Source organism: Rhinopithecus roxellana, chromosome 3 (genome assembly GCF_007565055.1).
Source record: "Rhinopithecus roxellana isolate Shanxi Qingling chromosome 3, ASM756505v1, whole genome shotgun sequence".
NCBI classification, from domain to species: domain Eukaryota; kingdom Metazoa; phylum Chordata; class Mammalia; order Primates; family Cercopithecidae; genus Rhinopithecus; species Rhinopithecus roxellana.
Window position 1 is genome coordinate 148,678,575 of NC_044551.1, and position 26,605 is coordinate 148,705,179.

The 26,605-nt window shown below is 39.4% G+C and overlaps 2 protein-coding genes across 16 annotated transcripts in view; one reads left to right on the forward strand and one right to left on the reverse strand.

The window, feature by feature from the left end:
- The window catches only part of WDR41 (WD repeat domain 41), a 50,752-nt gene extending 37,656 nt beyond the window's left edge, over window positions 1-13,096 (forward strand). For 2 of the 5 annotated variants that reach the window (XM_010356674.2, XM_010356676.2), the window contains 5 exons: window positions 3,977-4,161; window positions 6,606-6,727; window positions 7,543-7,631; window positions 8,567-8,700; window positions 11,605-13,096. In XM_010356674.2, coding sequence (XP_010354976.2) covers window positions 3,977-4,161; window positions 6,606-6,727; window positions 7,543-7,631; window positions 8,567-8,700; window positions 11,605-11,757 — 683 coding nt within the window. In that variant the 3' untranslated portion in view covers window positions 11,758-13,096. Of the gene's footprint in view, window positions 1-3,976; window positions 4,162-6,605; window positions 6,728-7,542; window positions 7,652-8,566; window positions 8,701-9,440; window positions 9,566-11,604 lie in introns of all 5 variants that reach the window. The other 3 variants (XR_747204.2, XR_747203.2, XM_010356675.2) reach the window with 3 other exon arrangements.
- Window positions 13,097-16,576: 3,480 nt separating this feature from the next.
- The window catches only part of PDE8B (phosphodiesterase 8B), a 245,375-nt gene continuing 235,346 nt past the window's right edge, over window positions 16,577-26,605 (reverse strand). For 10 of the 11 annotated variants that reach the window (XM_030927072.1, XM_030927071.1, XM_030927073.1 and 7 more), the window contains 5 exons: window positions 26,351-26,568; window positions 24,898-25,018; window positions 22,813-22,980; window positions 18,930-19,059; window positions 16,577-18,366 (listed from right to left, as the gene is read on the reverse strand). In XM_030927072.1, the coding sequence (XP_030782932.1) occupies window positions 18,257-18,366; window positions 18,930-19,059; window positions 22,813-22,980; window positions 24,898-25,018; window positions 26,351-26,568 (747 nt within the window). In that variant the 3' untranslated portion in view covers window positions 16,577-18,256. The remainder of the gene's footprint in view (window positions 18,367-18,929; window positions 19,060-22,812; window positions 22,981-24,897; window positions 25,019-26,350; window positions 26,569-26,605) is intronic. The other variant, XM_030927070.1, reaches the window with a different exon arrangement.

Sequence of the window (26,605 nt, forward strand, 5' to 3'; positions counted from 1 at the left end):
TATTAATTACTGCCTCAATTTCAGAACTTGTTATTGGTCTATTCAGGGATTCCACTTCTTCTGGTTTAGTCTTGGGAGGGTGTATTTGTCCAGGAATTTATTCATTTCTTCTAGATTTTCTAGTTTATTTATATAGAGGTGTTTATAGTATTATCTGACGGTAGTTTATATTTCTGTGGGGTCAGTGGTGATATCCCTTTTATCATTTTTTATTGTGTCTACTTGATTCTTCTCTCTTTTCATCTTTATAAGATCCTGGATTCATTGATTTTTTTTTTTTTTTTTTTTTTTTTTGGAGAGTTTTTCATGTCTCTATCTCTTTCAATTCTTCTCTGATCTTAGTTATTTCTTGTCATCTTCTAGCTTTTGGATTTTTTACTTTTAAAGTACTTTTTACTTTATAAACTCTATGACTATAAAATTATACTACAGATAATAAATAAGCCAAAAGTATATTTAGGAATCAAACATGACCAAGTAGTCTGTTAAAATTTGAAAATGATTTGCTGACAATCTCATCTTGCAGTACATAGGCATGTTAGCCGTGATGTGGATGTCAGTGATCCTGAAATGTTTATGTTGTACGATTCCCTGCTTCACTTGCAGCTCTGCTCCTTTCTCCTCACCCACTACCACTGAAAGATATGGCCAGTTGCTTGGGATTGTACATCACAGGGCAAGTCTATTTTCAGAGGGGTGGCCCCAGGGCAACCTTAAAATTGTATGACAGAACACCAGCAAGTGTGGATAATGAGTACCAGATTTGCTAAAAAGATTGGAATGCCCCAGGCAGAAGGTTTTCTAAGACAGACCAAAAATAACTGCTAATCTCTCTAAGCAGAAGGCTCTGGGTGCTCCTTTATTTTGTTCCTTGTCTTGTATCATGTTGCCAGCATGCTTTGGTAATCATGAAGTGTTAGTACTTGTGAGGGATGCATAGACAGATAACAGGTGAGATTTTCATACTAAGTGGCTTTTGATACAGGATGAAAATCCATCTACTAATAATATATCATTGAGGTTGTTTGTAATGAAACATTTTGAATGACCTATTTGGGAATTAGTTTACGTGTGTAAACTGCTTAAAAATATGTGCTGATTGGCCAGGCACGGTGACTCCCGCCTGTAATCCCAGCACTTTGGGAGCCTGAGGTGGTTGGATCACTTGAGGTCAGAATTTCGAGACCAGCCTGGCCAACATGGTGAAACCTGTCTCTACTAAGAATACAACAATTAGCCAGGTTTGGTGTCACATGTCACATAGGAGGCTGAGACAGGAATTGCTTGAACTTGGGAGGTGGAGGTTACAGGGAGCCAAGATTGTGTTACTGCACTCCAGCCTGGGTGACAGAGTGAGACTCCATCTCAAGGAAAAAAAAAAAAAAAAAAAAAAAAGCTGACTCAGCTGAATGCCAGTATTTTCTTTTTAGGGAAAATTCCAACTGGTCGTTAATATTTTGTTTCTGCTGCATGGAGGAATCACAGACACTTGGAGGATTAAGTCAGAGCAGGCAGCTGCATGGTTTCAGTAGGTTAATTCTGTGTTATGAGTACAGATGCAGAGTGAGAGTCAAGGGGAATCTTCACTCCTTAGCATCTCTGGTTCTTTTGTAGTTTGAATGAAATTGGAAAAAGGAGGGAAAGGAGTGGGAAAGAAGGTCCTGGGAAGATTAGGACTGCCTTAACTTTCCCACTACTAAAACTAGAAGCCCGTTTTGCTCCACAGATGAGAAGTGATTTCTCCACAGAGTAAGTTCTATAGAGTCTGTTAATAAGCTATAGAAATTAGATATTAATAATTACCTATTATGGCCTTGGAGCCAAGACAAATAATGTTTACATGTAGGGTTGCTGGTAATTCTGTATCTCTTAAGAGATTGTTCGTGTGGTCATTAGAGATTTCTGTCTTGCTGGTTTATTTGATAAATGAAATAATTAAATCATAATTACTCATCTATGTATTCCTAAATTAACAAGTAATAGGATATTTTAATACAGTTAATGTGGAATAATACCAGGGGCTCAAAATACTACCAGGGGCACAAAGATAACATTTGATGTCTTTTTTAAATGGCTACATGTTTATTATTCAATTTTTACAGTCATCTCATTTAATGCATGAGGAATCCAAGATAAAGGTTAAACTTCTTCCTAAAGACCACCTGGCTAGCAACAGGCAGAGCCAAAATCAGAACGTGGATTTCTAGACTAAGTGCATTATACTCTTCTGTCTTACCCTAAATATGTAATAATTTAAATAAATTACATTTATTTGAAATAAGTCTAGCAGTTGTACATTTTCTATTAAATATGTTGTGTGTAAAGTATATAATACGTAAAATGGAAAAAATCCACTTTTAAAGGTTTTAAAAACTGGTACAAGTTATACGTAATCATAGTAGAAAAATATGAAAATAGTGAAAAATATTAAAAATATAAGTTAAAATCTTTCCACTATCCAGTATTAAACACCAGTCCACATCTTTCTAGGTGGTTTTCTGGGCATATGTATGTGTGTACATGTGTGTTCATATGGTTTACTGTTTTGTAACAATATGTCATAAGTATATTTCCATATCTAAGCTTATATGGATAAGCATACTTTTGTAACTTAATTTTTAATAACAGCATTGCTATTTCATTTTGTTGATGTCTTATTTATTCAATTCTCAATTCGATGTGTAGTTATCTTCAGATTTTTAAGATTGTGTATTTGTACATATATGTATGTAACAACCTTGTACATTTATGTATTTCCTTCAGGATAAATTCCTAGAAGTGGAATTGTTGGATCAAGAGATTTACATTTTTTAGGTTTTGATACATATTAGCAAATTAATCGTTGAAAAAAAAAGCCTGTGTATTAGGCAGTACATGAATGTGCTGATTTCTTATGCTTTTGCCAGTACTGTATTGGGTATTTTCCTGTTTTATAATATTTCCTGATTCATAAGTAAATAAATGATATCTCTTTTTTTAATTTCTTTGATTATTAAAGGAGTTGAACATCTTTTCACATGTTTAATGACCATTTTTATTTGTTTTGCCTTTTAAGATCCTTTTCCCATTTTTTTTCTGCTGTATTTGTCTTATTCTTAATAATTTCCAAGAACTGCTTATGTGTCAAGTATAATAAACCTGTTTTGTCATCCTAGTTACAATTTTTTCCCAGCTTTTTGTCATTTAAGTGTATTTGTGTGGGGGGGGGGGGGGGGGTTTTTTTTTTAGACTGAGTCTCGCTCTGTTGCCTAGGCTGGAGTGCAGTGGTGCGATCTCAGTTCACTGCAACCTCCGCCTCCCAGGTTCAAGCAGTTCTCCTGTCTCAGCTTCCCGAGTAGCTGGGACTAAGGCGCACACCACCATGCCCAGCTAATTTTTGTATTTTTAGTAGAGATGGGGTTTCACCATATTGGCCAGGCTGGTCTCGAACTCCTGACCTCAGGTGATCCACCTGCCTCGTCCTCCCAAAGTGCTGGGATTACAGGCATGAGCCACTGTGCCTGGTATTTGTTTTTGTTTTGCCAAGCAGCTATTTACTAGGATCTCTTCCCCTGGCACCCCACTCTGCTTCCATGAGAGCCCTTTACCACTCCACACTCATAAAATTATTCACTTTTATTTTCTTCCATCCTTTAAGTAACTTTCATGTTTTAATCTATTTGAAACTTATTTTGGTGGATGATCCAAGATGATGTTCTTTTACTTTTATTCCCCTTAAATGTAACCAGATATTCCAGCATGAAGTATTTCTTTACTGAAATGAAATGCAATCATTGTTACATACTAAATTACTAAGATAATTTGAGTCTATTTCTGGCCTTCCTATTCTTATATTAATCTTTCTGTTGGCTTGCCTAGGCACCTCACTGTTCTAATTACTGTGGTTTTATAAGGCATTACTACTAGACATTCCATTCAGTTTTACCTTTACCTAGATAAAATGATCGATAATGAGGCCTCTGTGAACTTTGCCTAGATTTGAGTTTTGTCACCGGCTCCCACATCGGAGAGCTGATCATCTGGGATGCGCTGGACTGGACCATGCAGGCCTATGAACGCAATTTCTGGGACCCATCTCCACAACTGGACACCCAACAAGAAATAAAACTCTGTCAAAAATCAAATGACATTTCTATTCATCATTTCACATGTGATGAAGAGGTAAAAAATCTATACACTATAAACTTGCCTTTTACATAAACCCAATTTCTGATTTTAAAAATTTAATCCCATGTTGGACATAAAAAGGGTATCATGGTTTCAGGTTGTGCTTTAAAATGGTCTGTTTTTTTCTAAAATTGTATGATTTGTGTTTAAAAAAAAAAAAAAGCATTTTAATCTTTGCTTCTAATCTCAAGGCAAGGAAATGATTAAATGGACACAGATTTTAAAACTATTGAAATTTTGGGTTGGATTAAATAATCCCATTGGATTTGAAGTTAACGCTTAAAATTGTTTTAAGAAACAGTGAAAAAGAATTCTTTTGAAAATCTGGTGCATTTAGTGAGGCAAAGGAAATTTAAAATTTTAGGAATGTTTCTCTTAGTCTGCTGGCATCTTGGGGCAAGATAAATTGAGAATTGTTGATTTCCATCCCATAGGGCTTGGGAGTGATGCTCTTGAAGCACTTGAGATCTGTTTTGCTGTAACAGATTAGTACCAGTGGACTACTGAATCTTATCTCTGATCTAAAAACCAAATCTCTTAGCGTCAGGGGCTCAGAAAATGTGTTTAAAGGGCAATTAACTGTTCTAAATGTAATTACAAGAAATGTTTATGAGTTGTACCCTTCGAGGAGGAGGAGTTGGGGAGGCTTTTCTCTATTTTGTGACTTTCTATACTGTTTAGATTTTCTAACAGCATGCCTGTTATTTTTATTAAAAATTTCAGTAGTAGTGTTCTGTGGCAGGGGGAGAATATGATCCATTTTTCTTTGTACCACTCTTTTAAAAACAAAACGGGAGATTAGGATAGGAATAGGACTTAAAAATACTAATATATTCAAAGATTGTTTCTTTGTATCCCAACTTTATTTTGAAAAAAGTTAAATATACATGGTAAAAACAGTATGGTCTCAGAAAAGATGGAGACTAGATCACTTAGAGTTGTAGCCCTACAAATTATATATTTTAAGTGTTACATGTTTTTTTCTCACTTTTGTAAAAATATTTAAAAGTTTTTTGTTTTGTATTTCTTTTAAATTTTTTGATTGATATTTATTTTCTACTATATATGCTGGATAAAGCATTGTATAGTTTTCCCTAATTTTTCTTTGTTGTGAGTTCTTTCCTTCTGTAAGGGACCATTAGTTATTGATAGCAGGGATAGTGCCTCCATTGAGTAAATGCCTCCAAAGCTCATGAATTCTCTAATTGTATTTATAATTTTCTTCCTGACCTTGGATAAATTACTTAAACTGTGCCCAGATTTCCTGGTCTGTAGAATAAGTTTCGGGGGATGTTGGCATTGAATACAATCCATAGGGCTTTCCATTTTAGCACATTGGCTAGCACTGTTCATTAATGCACCTGCATTGGACGTCAGCTGCATTGCTGATTGTGGAGTACTAATCCTGAGAGTCAAGGGGATCATTCCAGATTTAAGATTCCAGCAAGCTTTGGTTCAGTCACTATAGGTCTGAGTTGAGTTTGTAGTCTTGGAGGCTGTGTGAGAAAGGTTGGAGGGCCCAGAATCTCTGGTCAAAACAAGAAGGCAATATGTAGGGATATTTGAAAGGCCTACCTCATGGGGATATCTATTGCTTAAGAATGAATGATTGTAGGACAAGTGCTTGCAGAAATTTCAAAGGCTACTACTGCATGTGAGTCTGTGTCATGCGAGGAACGAGCAAGGGACTGAGGGACTGGAGTAACACGACCTTGATTCTAATATTGACTCCATGTCTCATTTCTTGTGTGACTTTAATCTCTTTAATTTTAACTTCCTTATCTGGAAAATGGCAATGATGCTTGCCTTTCTTAACAAGATATTGTGAGGCTGAAGTGAGATAAGTATTGGTGGAAATGCTTTCAAAAGATTAAAGTTGTTTTAGTAAAAAGGTATTTTCTTCTAATAGTACATTTGGAAAAATGTTTTTGTGAAACCTTCAGAGGATTGCATGATGATAATGCCACTGTAGCCATGCTTTTTCATATCACTCGTAGGTCTCCTGATTGCTTAAGATGTGGAATGCAAGTAATTTTGCTTGCATTTTTCAGGCAGAAGAAGCTAGGTAATTTTCCCAAGGATATAGTGTTATTTAAATGAAAACTCAGGTTATTCCTCAACAGCTTCCACTGCAGGGCCAGGCTGCCAGCTATAGCTTTTCTTTAGATCTATTTCAGTGAGGAAGAAAGTGGCGCGAAGGGATATACTATGCAGACCTTTCTCTCTATTAGTGGTTGTGTCCTACCTTCTCAATGCCTGGAGCTTTCCTTAGTGCTTTGACATTTTGGGGTTTCAGAGATTAGTACTGTAATTTGGGCTAAAGCCTAGGAATGGGGAAGGTAACAGTGGCTTTCTAATGTCACATGAGGGCTGGAAATCCATTACAGTAGGAAGGGTGAGTGCTAGTTTTACGCCCATTTCTGAACTTCTTCCCCTAGAATGTATTTGCTGCAGTTGGAAGGGGTTTATACGTGTATAACCTTCAAATGAAGCGTGTGATTGCCTGCCAGAAAACTGCACATGACTCCAATGTCCTGCACATTGCCAAACTTCCAAACAGGTACAAGTTCCCATCTGTTCTGCGATAGATGAAAGCAAGTCACGGTTCCCAGGGCTACCATTGTAATTTCTCAAGTGGCCAAGTTACCTGGCTTCATGGCTTGACCTGCTGTGTTCTTTTGGAAATGGAGAATGCCTGAGGGCTGTCTCTTACAGAAGGGTATGTGGCAGTGTATTACAGAATTTACAAGAAGAAAGGTTCAAATGAATTACATCGAATTTCATTGTAAGAAGAGATGATTTAAAATTTGGTATTTAACAATGAGAACGACTTTGGGGCCACTTACAGTGTACCAATTTTTATATTTCTCATAAACCTACCTTCTTTTTGTTTGTTTATGGCCAGAATCAAATGGCTGCTAGTCTCCTTGTTATATGAGGCTACTAAGAGTGGTTTCCTCTCAGAGTAGATTTGCTGCTGAGCTTCTAGGGACGAACATATGGACAAGGAATATCGTTATTTTCTATGCAGGATATTTTTGGAGTGAGAGGCACCCAGAGAAGAGAGTAGCAAGAGGAGGGAAGGGGGCTGCTTAGGACATTGTGAAGTACAATTCACAGTTTTCCCAAATGCATTTTTTTAAATGAAGAGAATAAATTTATAGCATTTGAGCTAATGTAATGTATAACATGTGGCTTTCCTAAAAGGTGCTTTTAGTTTGTGTTGTAACGTCATGTTAAATTGTGATTTTTGTCAGTTCCTGCTAAGAGCTGAATAAAAGCAGTTGAGGGCTCCACTGATTTCTTTCACTGCAAATTTAGCATTGGTCCTCAGTGGTGCGCTCTCTTTGTATTACTGATTTTCTGTTCTGACAGGCAGTTAATCTCATGCTCAGAAGATGGCAGTGTACGCATTTGGGAGTTAAGAGAAAAACAGCAGCTTGCAGCTGAGCCTGTACCAACAGGTGTGTCTTCTCTCAAAAAGGTAGTCTTTTTCTCTGTCCTTTTTTCTCACGTGAAAGGCAGGAGAAGGACGATTATGTGAAACCACTATAGAAATGCTCCAAATAGGCATCAGATGTTTGTAGAAAGCATATGGTAATTGAGATCTAGGATTTACAGCTTAATGCTGCCCTAATGTAGAACTGCCACTTCATTTCAAGTAAGATAGAGATTTTGTTTTGAGGGAAAACTTACTTTCTGGTCATCTGAATGACCAAATGGCCTAATGAAGTATTCATTTATATTGTCTTTAATTCTGACTGATACACAAAATTTGTACTGTCAGATGTCAAACTAAAGTGTTCTTTACCGTTGATGTTGAATTCAGTTTATGGAAAAATACACTTTTCCTTGTGTGCTTACATCATAATTGCATGAGCTCTTGACTTCCAGGTGTTTAATTGGAAAAACAAAACTCTGAAGGGTTGAATAAATTAGTTACCAACCTTTGCACAAGAAATCAGATGCTGGTACCTAGTTGCTTCTGGTTCTTTTAACTTCCTGAAGTCCTGGGGTGTTGCTTTTGCACATAGACATACAGATATTCCCCCGTGCCTTGTTTGTTGATCTGAGTTTTGCCCTTTTTTTCCCTTGACAGTTAGACATTGCCATTCAAGCTTTGTTTCTGTCCTGTTTTATTCCAAGTGTCTTTTTGTTAATATACCTTCACCAATGGGTGACTAGGGGCAATAAAAAGGGATGAAGAACAGACCTGGTTAGCTAAGAAAGATGAGATAACATATTCAAAAAACCCTAGCACAGTGCTCAGTACCGTCCACTTAGCCCTTGACTAAAATAAGTCTGGAACCTCTTCACATTTAAATGTTCTGTTTTTCTGATCTCATGTTGTTATTGTATGTATAGAGCACAGTAATTTTGGAAATGATTCTTTTTCTAGGTTTTTTTAACATGTGGGGATTTGGAAGAGTCAACAAACAAGCCAGCCAACCTGTTAAAAAGCAGCAAGAAAATGCTACTTCATGTTCACTGGAGCTTATTGGAGATTTGATTGGACACTCGTCATCTGTGGAGGTATTGCTTTTCAGGCATAGAATGTCCAGGCAACTCCTGCTTTTCCTTTTTATTGCTCTTTTCATTCAGTTGGTCTCATAAAGGCATATACTTTTTTGTAGATCTGAACATGGAATGGGATAGGCTATAGTATGTGCAGTTAGGATTTCCCTTTCCAGAGATATGATTTGAGGAAACAAGGAATGCACTGCTTTTAAGAATGGGCTTAATCACCATTATTTATGAGCTGGAGATAGCTGACCGTAAGACAACAGTCAACAGAGAATGCGTGAAGGGTTGTGGTTATGTGTATACAGTTAAAGCCTTAACAGAATCGAATTCCAGGGGCCTTTATCAAATGTATGAACAGAGTCCTGTTTTCACCTGCCTTTGAAGGATAATAGTTTGTTACCTTTAATGAAACCCTATGCCTTGATTTTCATTGTGCAAATATGAAAATTTTAGTTGAAAATTATGAAATGCATAAGCTTCTAATATATAGAAATCCTAATACATGAATATTTGCTGCAGGCATCATTGCCTACAGTGAAGGAATAAGATCAGTTGAGGTAACAGATTAGTTGTGAGAACTAATAACAGTGTAATGATAACAGCGTAATCAGAGCCCTAAGGAATTTCTTAAATTGTTCTTCCCTGTTTCACAGGCAAAGAAGAACAAATTTCTTTTCATTTGAAAGGGGATTCATGCTTAGGAGGAACAGCGGCAGCATGCTTGTTAGTGAGCATTTCCTGTATTTCAGGCACTGTGCTAAACACTGGCTGCTGGAGTTGACAGAGAGAGATGGATACAGTCCTTGCCCTCATGGATCTTACTCTTGAGTGGAGAGAAGGGGTATAGACCCTAGGCTGCATATGATGGACCCAAGTAAGCAGCAGTGACTCAGAAGAAACATTTCTTGCTCAATCTTGTAAATGGTTAGAGGATATGAGACTTGATACTTTAAGTTTAGTAGGATGAGTATATAGCCTTGTCATCATAAGCTCCTTGACGTTGGGTACAGTGTCATAGTTGTCTTCGCTTTCGTCTAGCAAGTAGCTCAGTTTTTAACTTTGTGTTTCTGGTTGGGTGGCAAGCGTGGACTGTGGTAGACAGAAGGGCAAAGATAGCATTTATGTGGTGGCAAAGAGCACCTTAGCTAGGCTGGAGTGCTGGCTTCCTGTGAACAGATACTAGTAGGAGATAAAGCCTGGGAACGTGGTTTGGGGTCAGATTATGAATGTCCTTGAGGCTGAGGAGTTTGGACTTTATATTTTTAAATAGTAGGAACTCATTAAAACGGTTTTTAGATGGTGGAGAAAACCCCATGTAAAACACATTCAAATGTGTTTGAATGTGGCACATTTCTCATTATATAAGACTGTGTCAGCTTCTTAGGAATTTTCCTGAGTGAAAGTGTTGAGACCTGAACATTTTTAAAAAGCATCTCTGGCTTTGCTGATAAAACCTAGGCTATCTCTGCAGTGTCACCTGAATTTCCTCATTTCTTTTTTTGAGACAGTATCTCTCTCTTGCCGAGGCTGGAGTGCAGTGGCACAATCTTGGCTCACCGCACCCGCCACCTCCCAGGTTTAAGCAATTCTCCTGCCTCAGGCTCCCGAGTAGCTGGGATTACAGGTGCCCGCCACCACACCCAGCTAATTTTTGTATTTTTAGTAGAGATGGGGTGTCGCCATGTTGGCCAGGCTGGTCCTCATTTCTTTTATATTTTCATCCTTGCTCTACTGGCTCAACCCCTCCACCTGTATATTGAATTTTGTGTTTTCCAGTTTCCCAAGGAATTCTGCTTCCATATTTCCTCCCTTCACTCCTGCATCCTCAGCTGAGTCTTCTCTTGTGCTCTTCAGAAATGTATAAGTCATTTTAGAGAAAACTCTTGTTCTCTTTTTTCCGAGAGGGAGTTTTGCTCTTGTTGCCCAGGCTGGAGTGCAAAGGCGTGATCTCCGCTCACTGCAACCTTCACCTCCTGGGTTCAAGTGATTCTCCTTCCTTGGCCTCCCGAGTAGCTGAGATTACAGATGGCCAGCTAATTTTTAGTATAGACAGGGTTTCACCATGTTTGTCCAGGCTGGTCTCGTGAACGCCTGACCTAGGCAGTCCGCCCACCTTGGCCTCCCGAAGTGCTGAGATTACAGGCATGAGCCACCACACCCGGCCCTGTTTCTCTTTTATTTCACCCTTTCCTTCGAGGACCTCATCCTTTTCATTGGTTCACTTCTTTCTGATACAACTCTTCACCCATAGTATTCGTGTTGTCTTTTGTCAACACTATTTTCCTATTCTTAGCTTCCAGCCTATTCCTTCACTGGACAAGCCCCTTCCCCTTACTTGGGGCATTTTCTCACTTTGAAGCTTTTTCTGAATTTCTGTGGCATGTCAGAGTCTGTACTGCATTATTTAGTGCCTGATTACATAATCTTTCCTTGGTACCTTTATTGTTTCAATTATGATTTGCTTTTCAGAATCTTCTTGAGGGTAAGAACCATAAACCTAGTTCTGACACTCAATACCTATGGATTGAGTATATCTACTTTTATAGAGAGAGCTGAAGCCAGTGATTATCTTGGGAAATTTAGAATTCAGACATTTTATCTATAGCCATTATACATAAGTAATGGTTAAGTAAAACCAGTACTTGAAAAATCAGATTATGAAAACATCTGGAAGAACTATGGGAATTCATGTACTTTATGAAAATAGCTGTTCTGTAGTTGAACAATATTAACAAAATTCTGATTATTAGATATTATTTGTATGTGACTGTTACCAATACTGAAAAATGAAGTTCTACACCCAGATCCAAAGGAGTCTTAAGGCATGTATCTCACACGCACATATGTTAATGTGGTATTAGCCACTTCTCTGCTTTTCAGGGTCACTATAATCAGTTTTAATTTTCTTTACAGATGTTTCTATACTTTGAAGATCACGGACTAGTGACATGCTCTGCTGATCATCTCATTATTTTGTGGAAAAATGGAGAGCGAGAATCTGGATTGCGCAGTTTAAGATTATTTCAAAAATTAGAGGAGAATGGTGACTTATACCTTGCTGTCTAGTTTAAGGAATTAAAAATACACATGCATGAACCTTGAACGTCAAATATCGGGTACTACTTTGAAAACCATTAATATATTGATCACTTAAATTGGTAATTTTTTTTTGTCAGTCCATAAAATTCTACATATTTAAAGTTTTTGTGGACCTACCAACCAGGAACATGTTGCTTGTCAGGTCCTAGTATATCCTCCCAAGAATATACCACAAGTTTTCCATTTGACTTTCAGCTGCTGCTGAAGTGGTGAGTGCTGTGTTTTGAGCTTATTTTGAACCTAGACCCTTGTGAAAGGTACAAATAGAGGTAATAGTTAAGTTATGGCATTTATTAGAAGTTTCATTATTTGGCTTCCTTTAGAATTATTGTGAAGTTTAAAAATAGCCTTTCTCCTGCAAATTTTCCTGGTCTTATAGTAACTGTTAGTGTTCTATACAGCACAAACTTGAATCTCTCAGCCAAAAAAATGAACATATATACTGTTAACGTTTGGCAAGTTTTTTTTTGGGTATCAATTTGTTGAGATAATTTAAAATTCTAATTTTTTAGTTCTAGCTACTAAAACCTATATGAACTCAAATGGATAGAAATCTTATGAGGGTGTATTTTTCCCAGTGCGAATTGGCTTGAACAGCCATGGGCTAAATTGGTACTAGAACAACAACTGCCCCTCATGTACGCCAAGAATGAGCTCTAGATCATTTGAGAGGCACAGTGTTTCCAGAGTCAGAGACTGCCACTGAGCGCAACTGCCCCATCTGACCACTGACTCAAATACGAATTGCTTGAGACAGACTTCATTTATGTAGTTCTTTGCAGTGTCCATTGAGACACTATAACCAGCCTTGTAACAATATGTTTTCTCCTTTTGGTGCTAAAAAATAAAAAAATGAGAAAGTAAAGTAGTCTACACATTAAAGATTGAAATTCTTAAACTACCAATTAAGAAAGGGCAATGTGACTGATGTTAGCAGACTGACCCTTCTTACGGAAAACCTTCTACAGATTTATGAGTTCATTATACAAATAACCCTAAAGGGAATCTTCAGAGTTCTTTTTACTAGTTTTAGCTTTGACATTTGCTTCCACAACTACCTACAGTCAAAGACTGTAAGAGTTAAGGTCATCTAGGTAGACCAATGGCATAATGTTATAAATGAGGAAACTGAAGCCCAATGTGGTAAGGCCTTGCAATTAACTCTGTAGTACCCAGTATCACTGAGCAGCTCTAAAAACAGGAATTGAAGACTGAATGAGAGAGAGACTTACATGACTACTTTAAATCCAAATAACATTGAGTCATGAAAAGTTTTATGGAGAAATATTAAAACTTAAGCTACCTCCATTACAAAAGACTTTCTCCCATTACTCACATGCTTTTTCCTTTAGAAAATCTGTATTAGCCCATACATTTGTAAAGTTGTTTTCTTAAGTTGTATGACACACGGGAGTCATAGATTTTTAACTGTTTTACTTCCTAGCCTGTTCTAGGCTAGTGTTTTGTGATACTAATCTATTCAAATGGAGTGGTAGAAATCACATGAATTTTGGAAGCAAATGGTACCATAGGTACCACAGCAAATTCCTTCTGTCATTATACAGGCATACCTCAGAGATATTACAGGTTAGATTTCAGACCACATCAAAAAAGCAAGTATTGCAAATAGAGTGAGTCACATCTAGTTTTTGGTTTCCCGGTGCCTATAAAACTTTTGTTTATACTACAGTCTTAAATTTCTAAAAAATGTACATACCTTAAGAATACTTTATTGCTAAAAAAATGCTAACAGTCATCTGAGCCTTCAGTGAGTCATAATCTTTTTGCTGGTGGAGGGTCTTGACTAAGGTGGTTGCTGAAGGTTGGGGTGGCTGTGGCAGTTCCTTAAAATAAGACAGCAATGAAGTTTTCCAAATCAATTGACTTCCTTTCACAAAGGTACCTCTGTAACATGTAATACTTTCTAATAGCATTTTACCCACAATAGAACTTCTTTCAAAATTTAGTCTGTCATCTCAAACCCTGATGCTCCTTTATCAACTAAGTTTATAGAATATTCTAAATCCTTTGTTGTCATTTCAACGGTGTTTAACAGCACCTTCACTGTGGAAATGACTGTCTCCAGAAACTACTTTCTATACACATTCTTAAGCAACTTCTCATCTATTACCTTCAGACTCCACTTCTTCCAGACTCCTTTTAATGTTGAAATTTTGACCACCTCCCATGAATCAGAATGTTCTTAGCAGCATCTAGAATGATAAATGCTTCCCAGGTGGTTTTCAGTTGACTTTGGCCAGACCCATCAGAGGAATCACTAGTTAGGGCAGCTATGGCTTTATGAAATGTATTTCTTAAATAAGACTTAAAAGTCAAAGTGACTCCTTGACCCATGGACTGCAGCACAGATGTTGTGGTAGCAGGCATGCAGACAACATGAACCTCCTTGTACATCTCCATCAGAACTCTTAGGTCACCAGGTACATTGTCATTGAGCAGTAATATTTGGAAAGAAATTTGAGGTCTCAACCATAAGTTTAAATATTCAGTAAACCATGCTATAAACAGATGTGCTGTCATCCAGGCTTTGTTACTCCACTTCTAGAGCATGGGCAGAGTAGATTTAACATAACTCTTAAGGACCTTAAGATTTTTGGACTGGTAAACTCTTGACTTCAGCTTAAAGGCACCAGCTACATTCACAGGCATTGAACTTCTCCCTAGCTACGCAAGTCCTAGATGACATCTTCTAATAGAAGGCCATTTCATCTTCACAAACTCAGTTGTTCAGTGTAGTCACCTTCAGTGATCTTAGCTAGGTCATCTGGATAACTGCCTGCTGTTTCCCCTTGCACTTTGACGTTAATGGAGATAGCTTCATGAAACAACCTCTGCTTGCTTCCAACTTTTCTTCTGTAGCTTCTTCACCTCTCAGTCTTCAAAGAATTGAAGAATTAGGCTTTGGCTTAGAAGAATTAGGCTTTGGCTTAATAGAATGTTGTGGCTGGTTTAGTCTTGTATATAGACCACTCAGACTTTCTCCATCTCAGTAATAAGGCTGTTTCACTTTCTTGTTTGCATGTTCACTGGAGTAACACTTTCAAGAACTCTTCCTTTGCATAACTTGGCTAACTGGTGTAAGAGGCATGGATTTTCGACCTGCCTGAGCTTTCAGCATGCCTTCTTCAACTAAGCTTAATTATCTGTAGCTTTTGATTTAAAGTGAGAGGCGTGACTCTTACTTGCACATTTAGAGGCTGTTAAGTTATTAATTGGCTTAATTTCAATATTGTTGTATCTCAGGGAATAGGGAGGTCCAAGAAGAGGGAGAGATTGGAAACCGCTTGTTGGTGGAACAGTTAGAATATACACAAGATTTATCAATTAAGTTCACTGTCTTATATGGGCATGGTTTGCAGTACCCTAAAACAATTACAGTAGTAACAGAGATCACTGATCACCATGACAGATACAAGAATAAAAACATTTGCAATACTGTAAAAATTGCCAAAATGTGACACTTACACAAAGCGAGCCCATGTTGTGAAAATGCCCCAATAGACTTACTCAATGCAGGGTGGCCACAAGCCCTTAATTTGTAGAAATGACAGTATCTTTGAAGCACAATGAAACAGAATGCAATAAAATGAGGTATACTTGTATTCTAATTTTCTGCCATGAAAAACTGTCTAGAGGGCAGTCTCCAACCCTAGGGACTAGATTGCTTTTGTTTTCATGCATGCCCTAAAGTCAGAAAGATGGGGGATAACAGTATGATGGGAGATTCTGGTAGGGTCTCAAACCTGATGGTGTTCAGTAGTTGCAGGTAGACTGCTCCTAAAAGTTGGACTTTCGATTTAGAATAATGGGTCAATGTATATTATGTACATTTTCTCCATTTCCTGAGTTTAGCTTTCAACACTTAAGATACTTGCAACAGCAGAAGTAACACTACATACTGTTACAATGTGTACAAATGCCTTGTCATTTTTATTTAAATATATTTATTACCTCAGTCTCTGGCTATATTCACAGAGCACAAGGGCAGAGGATCATCCCTTCTGTTTCTTTCTCTACAGCTGAGTAGGTTCTGTGTGAACTGATAAGCTTGTTTTTTTGCCCCAGAATGCTAACCAGTCCTGACTTAGAGGGCAAGTAAATTTAAAAATCTTAAATTAGAAATAAAGAATGATCTTAGGAAATTATAGGGTCATTCTGGTCCAGCAATGTTTTATAACTAGCTTCCTCCTTCTCTTTAGTAGTCAACGGAAATTATTAAAGCGTGTTGCATCTTCCTAATACAGCCCCCTCAACACATGCCGTTTAAGTAAACAACTCCATGTAAGAGGCAGTTATAGTGGTTTATATAATATACACTATCTGATACAAACACCATCTGAAAGCCTGTATTTCTAACAAGTTGACTATATGGAAGAATAGACTACTTCGCAGCTCAGAAGATTATAATGTAGATTACACTGGTAAAGAGCAGAAATTGTTGAAGCTTTAGTACCTAGCTGTCTTAAAGCATTTTTAAACATTTGCACATTACTAATAAAAAGTTTGAAGTTAACATGAAATTTGACATAACACTGAGTAAGCTGTAAATATTTCATGTAGAAGATGTCAGACACCTGATAAATGTTACTTACCAAATAGAACTGAAAGTGAGATGATCAGAAAAGGACTGTTCCTTGCCTCAAGCAAGCTTCTGAAGCCTAGGCAAGTTAGCTAGGTCCTTAATATGGGATTCTGGCATCTTGATTTTAATGTGCTCTGAAAACAAAGTGTGTGACTCATGAAATAAAGGACACTAAACCCCAAATTTGAAATTATGAAAAGTTTAGGCCAAAGAGGTAAAATAAAAACAGCTGTTGGGAATGAAAAATGGCTGTAGGAATTTAGTTACAAGTACTTCACAAAAACATTTTCATCACATTTACATAATATAGCATTACAATACAAAGCTGGCTGCTGTCCTGACCAAGCAAGTTCTCTTATCATCTAACAAAAATAATTTAGATACATTTCTTTGCATGGAATTGTCATATTTTTCCATTTTTGGTACAAAACATAGAAAAAAAACATTGGCACATTATGTAGTGATAAGTCATTTTTTCCCATGTACAAGTTCCAAGTATTCTGCATTCCAATTTATATTGGAAAAAAGTAATTACTGATTCAGTCTCTGTTTATACCTTTTAAAAATGCAGCATGAAGTACAGAGAAAGAAAACGAAGTTAGTTTGTTTACGGGGTCTAATATAATACATAGGAAGGATCGGCTGGTAAAAGAGAAAAGAAAATCTCAAGTCTGACTTTATGTAGATCACAGAGTTGTGAAAAGAGCAGTATAAAAATATGCACTTGTGCTTTAGAAGCTTTTAGCATACAATTAATAGCTTAAAATAGTATTTACTGCCTCCCCATATGCTTATTTTCTGATATATTTACACCGCACAATTTTAACATTGTTAAAGCTAATGGCATGATTTCAAATATAGATTGGTTAAAAATATCTGAACCTTGAAACTCCCCTCCCTATCCCCTCCCGAAATATCACATATAGGTGGTGCATGGCACAACATACTCCATGAGCTTACACCCAGAAAATTTGGATTTTAATAAAAATTTTAAACATGTAATATAAACTTTTTTTTTTTTTAAGAAAAGCTTGTCCAAGGGCATTCAGATTTAATGGCTTTTATATAATACTTGTTATAGTGCCTCTTGGCTGCCTCTGTGAGCCAGAAATAAGGGAAGCTCATGGATTCCCCAAAAATGAAATGCCACTTTTTCCCTCATCGTGGATGGCTGTTACCCCCTTTTACAGGAAAGGGGGTACAACACAGGCTGCTGATACCAGTCTAGAGAGGGCACCCACCAGCCAAGGCTGTGTTCTAACTTAGGTGTCACACCATCGGCCAAAAGAACCATGTAGCCACAGAGGCTGTGAAGCTAACTAGTTTATCTGTAATTTGGTCCAAGTTATTTCACTTATTTTATGTAGTTTTTTTTCCTTAGATATATCTGTTCAGATAAGCTTCTTATGAATCCTTCAGATTGATGCTCTTGAGGAAAATAGTCGAGCTAAACAGCAATGATGATTTTTATGGTAAAGGATGAGCTGAACACTAGCTAAGCTACTTAGTCACCATCCTGGGAGACGGAGCTCACAGGCACCAAGGCTTTGCTTCCTGTGGCCTGCTAGTTACAGTGAATCAGCTCCATGGATTGACAAGGGTACACCGGATGATAGCAGAGCAAAGGAGTTTGCCAAGTATTTGTTCTGTCATTAAGTATTCAAAAGAACATACATTTTTCTTCATGGAACATGACTTTCTAAAAATGAAATTTGGGGATTTGAATGATTCAAGGTCAAATATTAAACATTAGCTCCTTCACCAATACCTGTCATTATCATTAGAAAGGAAGGCCTCTTGTTTACGCTACTGCGATTCACAGTGTCCTTTGTAGGTCAAGAGGCCCCCTTCTGTGGCTTGGCTTTAGCTGTCAGATGGAAGCCTCAGACTTTTGCACTTTAGGTCATCTAGTGTCTTCCAGTGTTTGTAGTTGTCAGCCAAATGTTGCATCAGGCCTGGCAGATGTGCAAAGGCTGCAGGGACAGAAAAGAATCAAAAGAAACCTGTGAAGTTAGACCCCAGGAGCGTTTATAAGCCGGGGGCTGTCTGGGACAAGTTTGGGATCAGAATTAGAGGAGGCATACCCTGGGTGAGGCCTGAGGCTGTTAAGTGAACACACGGCATGAGGACAAGTCATTCAACACTAGTTTCTGAAATACAAACAGGTCCTTTTTGAAAAGCTGCTTATCAGTGACAGTATCAGAAGAACCTATGATTCAGAGTAAACTAAATACATTTCGCATTCTTTCTAGAGTTTCCTCCAATGATAGAATAAAACTGCAGTAGCTTCTGCAACGTGTCCTTTGAAGAGGCAAAGACTCGTTTATCCAGTTATCAAAAATCCATTGAGTCTTCTGCACACAAGGTTCTGTGCCAGCTGCTGGGGATGCAAAGAATACACCCACCCGACTGGGCCACAAAAAGCTGACAGCCACATTTTTTAAAATATATTTTGTTTACCTTTAGGGTCACCCTATGTCACTAAAGATAATAAAGTATAACAAAATTTTCTTTGTGGGTGACAAAACAGTCTTACCATCCCAAGCATCAAACATGTCTGTTATGAAGTAGTCAATGAAAGAGATCTGAGACTTGGGGATGCTACAGGTATTCCTGTCAAACACTGGCATCACCACAGGTAGCCCCTGTCTCTTCTCTTCATCGGTCTGTAAGAAAAAAAACACCATCACATAGGGCTGGAAGACATGTGAGACACTTTTACAGTAATATCCTGTTTCTCAGAACAACTCTGTGAAAATGGGTTATTATCCAGTTTTCTCAATGAAGAAATAGGCTCAGCAAGGTCCTCAGACTTAGGTGAGTCAGCTGAGCTACAGTGACTACACTCAGGCCTTCACACTCTCAAGCCTCTTACTTTTTTTCTTTTGTTTTTGAGACAGAGTCTCATTCTGTCGCCCAAGCTGGAGTGCAGCGGTGCAGTCTCGGTTCACTGCAACCTCTACCTCCCAGGTTCAAGTGATTCTTTTGCCTCAGCCTCCTGAGTAGCTGGGATTACAGGCACCTGTTACCATGCCCAGCTAATTTTTAGTAGAGACGGGGTTTCACCATGTTGGCCAGTTCACTGTCTTGAACTCCTGACCTCAGGTGATCTGCCTGCCTTGGCCTCCCAAAGTGCTGGGATTATAGGCATGAGCCCCAAGCCTCTTACTTTCTATGTGGTACCATAGCATCTCCTGACATTTTGATCTCAGGGTACTTAGCCTCTTTGCTGTGATCTTTTATTATTGCAAAGTCAAAGCTATTTTCAATGTCGTACAAACACAAATTCTCATACCAAAACTACTGACGTTTACACTGAGAAGAAGCAACAGTGGGTAAAACTGCTAACACCTTAGCATGACTCAATGAACTAGCACCAAACTGTTTTAATAGCCATAGTCATTATATTATTCACTGCCACATGTTTGCACTTTAAAAAGTTTCAGGCCGGGCCCACTGGCTTATTCCTGTAATCCCAGTAATATCAGAGGTCAAGGCAGGAGGATTGCTTGAGGCCTGGAGTTTGAGGCTGCAGTGAGCCAAGACTGTGCCACTGTACTCCAGCATGGGTGACAGAGTGAGATCTTGTCTCAAAAAAAAAAAAAAAAACACAAAACAAAAAACAGTTTCACTTAAGAATTACCTCTTTGAAGCCATAAGAGTTATTGTATTGAATCTTGACCTTTGAAGTACATGTCTCTGTAATATTCTGTGTGATGAATGTGATGAAATGGGAGTACACATGCACTTGCACTGCATACCAAAATCTGCTGGTCATCTTGTGGAAAAGCACTTATGCACTTGAATTGAGATGAACCAGCTGCTTTTATCCATGGAGCATTATTTTCACTCGAAAGAATGACTATCAAACTATGATTGTTCAGATTTGGGTATTAGCTATGCAGCTTTTGAGGTGTGTGGAAATCTGAGTATTATGCACATTAAAGTAAGGCCATCATTCATAGAGCTGGATATTAAGATCCACATTTCCTGGTGGTGTATTGAGCCAGAGGCCAGCTCAAAGGCTTCATTTGTAACTTTCATTTTTAGGTCACCCTGGCTTATGAACATTAGTACATTCCTTTTTGGGAAAAGGACACCTAAATAAGAAGCTTATATCAAAAAACTTAAAAGCACATTTTTTCTCATTCTCCATTCACACTGAGAATAACTAGGAGTAGTACTTCAGGTCCTCGCTCTGTGGGTCCAGGGAAGCCCATTGATGAGCAGCTTTTGGCTTGGCTTGCTCATTTCAGGTCAGTCGATCAAGCAGCCTGAAAATACCCACTGGTGTTCAAGGAGTCATTTGATCCCCACCCCCTTCCTGTTCTCTCTGGAAAGCTCAGAACTACCTGTCCTACTTTTCTTCAATTCAGGGGCTCTCTTCCCAGAAAGCTGCAGTTTACTTACTGGATTTCATGAACAGACACTTCTCTAAAGACGGACGACATACAAGCAGCCAACAGACATTAAAAAAAAAAAATGTCCAGGCTGGGCGCGGTGGCTCACGCCTGTAATCCTAGCACTTTGGGAGGCCGAGGCAGGCGGATTGCCTGAGCTGAGGAATTCGAGACCAGCCTGGGGAACACAGTGAAACCATCTCTACTAAAATACAAAACATTAGCTGGGCGTGGCAGCGTGCATCTGTAGTCCCAGCTACTTGGGAGGCTGAGGCAGAAGAATTGCTTGAACCTGGGAGGTGAGGGTTACAGTGAGCCGAGATCATGCCACTGCACTCCAGCCTGGGCAACGGAGCAAGACTGTCTCCAAAAAAAAAAAAAAAAAATTCAGCATCACTAATCAGACATGCAAATCAAAATCACAATGAGATACCATCTCAAACTAGTCAGAATGGCTATTATTAAAAAGTCAGAAAATAACAGATGTTGGCAAGGTTGTGGAGAAAAGAATGCTTATACACTGTTGGTGAGAAATAAATTAGATCAGGTAGCCCCTGTGAAAAGCAGTTCGGAGAATTCTCAAAGAACTAAAAATAGAAATTGCTATTCAACCCAGCAGTCCCATTACTGGGTATATACCCAAAGGAAAATAAATCTTTCTGCTGAAGAAACACCTGTACTTGCATGTTTATGACAGCACAATTCATGGTAGCAAAGACATGGAATCAACCCAGGTGCCCATCATTGGTGGACTGGATGAAGAAAATGTGGTGCATATATACCATGGAATACTATGCAGCCATAAAAAAAGAATGAAATCATGTCATTTGCAGCAACATGGCTAGAGCTGGAGGCCATTTTCCTAAAGTGAAGTGATATAGAAACAAAACCAGATACCACATGTTCTTTCTTAGAAGTGGGAACTAAACATTGGGTACACACAGTGGCAGAAACTGGAACAGTAAACACTGGAGACTTCAAAAGGAGGGAGGGAAGGGGGCAAGGGTTGAAGAACTACTTATTGGGTACTATGTTTACTACTCGAGCCATGGATCATTAGATGCTCAAACCTCAGCATCAGCATTATACCCTTTTAACAAACCTGCACATGTACCCCCAAATCTTAAACATACTGGGTCCGCTGTTGGCCACTCCCCTTCACAGTCTTCCTAGGTATCATCTATTCTTTATCTTGCCCTTATTTATACTGCCACCATGGTACATTTCAGCCATGCAGACCCCACAAAATTCACTACTTGTGGCAACTTGTTTGTCACCCACACACCCATCAGTGCTTAAGAGTCTTTTCTCTGGAAGTAGGGCTGTTTCACATGTCCCTTTACAGTCTACTGTTTTCTAGATTTCTCTCCTTTAACTCCTCTTTACACTGCCACAGTTAAAGTGAACTACATATTGTTCCTCTTTATATAACAGTTCTGTTTTCCCTCCCCTTGTTAATTTTGCTCAGAATGCTTTGTTCTTCCAGAGTGTTTTCCTATTCCCACATTCTGTAGCCCCCCCTTTTATCGAGGAAAAAAAGTCTCTGAACTCCTGTCGCACTTAACATAAACTTCCTTGAGATACACTTCATTTTTTACCAACATGTGGACCTATCTGCATCTCTTCCCCCACTGGACTGGGAACTTCCCGTGGCCGCGATGTCTTCACTAATGCTTGTGTTCCCATAACCCACCATGGAGACACCCAGGAATAACCTAATGAATGAATGGAAGATTTCTCAGTTTTTGTACAAGTTCTGGATCGAACAAATTGAAGATGAAAAGTTACTTTCAAAGGCTCAGTTTATCCTCCTTCTAGAGAGACTCTGGTTAGTGATCAGCCCATCAGTCAGTTCCTGAGGGAACCAGAAGTCTACCCCAGGAGGCAGTAAGCTGCTTTCTTCTAGGGAGGAGTGGTTAACTAATTGGTAAAAAGTTAACCGGAGAATCCCCCAGGATTTCCATGACCTGGGGCCCATTCCCAGACTGGAAGTGGAGCTTCCCTGAAAAGATGGCGCACCTGTGCAAAATACTCCTCAGAGATCCTCCCAGCCCATTCAATGCACAGGTCCAAGGGGCGGCATGGGTTGGCCACGTCAGCACACTTAATCATCATGCGTTTGATCAGGATTTGGTTTTCAGGGAAGTTCTTCCCAGCAGGGTTGCATTCACAGTCGCTGCCCTCAATCTGGAAAACAGATGGTCGGATCAGGGTTGGTTCAAGATGATGGTGAAGCCCACGAGGGCTGACTCGCCTGGCATTCGATGGTAATCACCGAGCACACAGGTGGGACTGGGACTCAGCGAAGGCAGCTTTTTTTAAAATTCCATATATAATATACCAATACATTCTTTAAAAAAAAAAATATGCTGATACAATCTTAAAAGACACTCAACACAGAGTTTGAAAGCTGCAAGTCCCTGTCACCACCTGTCTACCCCTCAAATCCATTTTCTTCCCTAGAGGTAACTGCTACAGCAGTTTTGTTTTTATTTTGAGCAATCTGATATGTAATCTTAGAGGGAATTTCTCCCTGTTAAAAAAAAAAAAAAAAGTGTAAAAGCAGAGCTTTTAGCTACTTTAATCCATTTAAAGTAGGGCAATGGCACATGCATGTAACCTTCAATTATTTCTTGATTTCTACTACTTATGCCTACCAGCTTCCCTCCCCTCCTATGACCTGTCCCACCCCCAACTCACCCACTGTGTCTCACTTTGGTTCTCCTAAGGCATATGTCCACTTATGTTTTCTTGGCTGTTCTTCTGACTGGCTGGTAAGTGAGCAAGGTAGGTGTGGGGTTCTTGGAGTAGAAAGTGGTCAGGAGCAGGTGTGTTCAGCCATGTTTAGAAAGACTGGTCCACACCTAGTGGTGATCTCAGTGTCCTCAGCCATGTGGCCAGGACACGAGTTGGTGCACACAGATGCAGTCACAGGCCATTTACATAGAACCTGAAAGATTGTTATTCTCCACTTTTAAAGGCACCATCAATTGATTGTGTGAAAACAGGTCTCCAGCGCTCTGCCAAGCCAAAAGGCTGCATGACATTTGGGGGGTTTTAGACTGGACCTATTAGACTATCAATGTGCAGAATATGTTCTGGAGGTTTTTGATTACTTATCAAAGTAATACTGTTTACTATAAATACTGCAGTTAATAGTAAGTTTCAGTGCAGAGTTGGGGGCTTACATGGGTGGATGACCTTCCCAGTTCTGAAGTTCTATGAATCTGTATACTTTTTTCTTCTCTAAATCCCCAGATCCTTGCTCCCATAAGTCCTCTGTGGAAGGAGAGGGCTCTAGTGTTGTGCTGTGGAATCCTGGGGAAGGGGCTTAATAGGTGAGGTAGACACTGTCCCTCCATCCACACTGGTCATGGGATGGGTCCTACACAGATAGTCTCCTTACTGATCAAGTTACGATGATCATTCACATCCATCCACTTTGCCAACCTCTGCTGCTCCAGGAATGAGCGGAAAGCTTTTCTAGCTTTATGGAGTTATGAACAGCTTCATGGCTTCAGAGAACAGTGGATCTTATTAGGTGTGAACCTTCTGTTGCATGTTCCTAAAACCCAAATTGGTAAGGACCTTAAGGCAGGTCCTAGGTACATGAGTAGGTTTTAAAAAAGGAAAACAACGAATGCTTCTGCTTTCCAGTCACTCCCAGTTTTATGACAGTCTTCAGGTACTGGTATGCTTTTAATGTGAATCAGCAACATTCTGTGTTCTTTAAAACACCCTTCAACTTTGAGGTTTTCCAAGAGCTCAGTGAACAGAGAAGTAAAGGCTTTGGATTCTCTAAAATACCACCATTTATGCCAGTCTCTGCTCGTCTGCAGCTCCTTCCATATTCTTTGGGCCTAGCTTTTTTGGTCAGTACTGGCTTTTTCTCAGGGACTTTCTTTCAAAGGAGCTCAGAGTTGCTGTGGACACAGTTGATTCTCAGCCCCAAGGAAAACAAGTGGCTAGTCCTTTCAGCCCTTTACCAGCTCCAAGCAAATAACCACCTTGCATTTGAGTGGGAAAGAAAATGCTTTGGGGCCAATGCAGGCTCTCATGGGAATGTACTTGGATGTGCCTTACGGCATGGAAAGCAGCACTCACCTCAGCTGCCATTGGCTTGTTGATGCTGTTCACAAACTTATTCACATGTTCAAAGTGTTTTGTCATCTCTGTTGCCAAAACCATGTCAATAATAGCCTGGCGCAGTGTTCGATAATGGTTCCTAAAATAACCAGAAGACAAAGGGGCTTTTTCACAGTGTGTCTCAAATTATAACTATTCTGCCACCATTTTACTACACTCCTCACAACCTAGGAGGAAGCTGCGGCACAGAGTTAAGAAATGTGTGCAGATCGCAAGAAGAGTTGACCTGCTCGTCCTCCCAATAACCAAGACCTGCAGATGCTATTCCATTTTCCCCAGTGATAGCTGACGCTTATGTGATTTATGAGTATTTTTAAAAAGAGAGAAGGTACCTGTCACATGGTGGACATTTATCTGACAGGGTGATTCCCTTCTCCCTTCCCTTGAGAACATCAAAAACAGTAAGGTGGCAGGAAATGGCAGGCTGATACAGCGGCCACATAAGCTGGCACTGCATTCTGTGCAAACACAGTGATTGCCATTGCAGAATGACCACAGCGTCCTTCAATGATGGCAGTGGAAGATTTTCCTGTGAATAAGTGCTTCCCTAGATTGCAGCGGACAGAAGTTGTAATGAAGGAAGCAACAACCGTGCCCTAAATTAACCATCCAATTCTGTTGTCGTTTTCTAACTTCAAGAGCCAGAATGGCTCTTGAATAAAATGGGCTACTGGAAAGAATTTTCTGCAAAAGTTTAAAAACCCATCCTTGATACTCATGAAACTGAAGCCAAAGATGGAATAACTTACCTCCATGTGTTCCCAGTTTTCTGGAGACCAAACCAACAGGTTCACGTAGACCAGCAGTCCTGAGGCCTGAGGGCGCTCCATGTTCTCTGTACACTGCCCCCTCCCAGGCACCTGTGCACCAGCCTGGCTGGTGCTGTGTGGGAAATACCCACAGCCTGACCGCAGGTGCTGGCAGGCAAGAGGACCTGCTCACATCTAACCCACTGTCAGCAGCGGAGAATGCAGGGCTGGGGGAACCCGACTGACCCTTCATGCTCCTGCTCTGTGGGACCTACTCATAAGGGAGTATTTTAAGCAGCCAGAAATTGAGCTAGGGAAAGATGGGGGTGGATACATTTTCCTCAAGTTGCACAAAAGACTGGATGTCCTCGTAGGAGGGTAAAAATATCTGGTGTACTTAGTAATAATACAATCAATATTTATGTAGTGTTCCGCAGTGTATAAAACATTTTTATGAACTCACTGAAGACCAAATGTGATTTCAAAACATAAAGGCAGTCTGAAAAGTCAAATTAAGTTAAGGGCAAGGTTATTTTATCATCTGATACAGTGGGACAGCTATTATTTTCCCTTTCCCCTAAGAGGAAGCTAAGTATTTGGGAAAACTGAGTTTCCCACTTAAACTTCACAAACTTGAGCACAGGAGCCCAAGCACAACAAACCTGTCAATATTCTTGAAAATGTTGCATTTGGTGTCCTTGACGGTGAGCTGGAAGGCCAGGGCGGTGTGGTGACTCTCCAGAACAGCAGTGTCATTGTAGAGCACAGCAAGCTCACTGCCTGCATTGCAGAGGAAAGAGTTGGTCCTTCCCGGGTGATCCACATCATGGACCGTGGCAGCAATGAGGGCTGCCACCTCATCCAGCTGATCGAGGCTTCCCTGGGATACGGGGAGGCAAGGTTAAGCATTACCACTG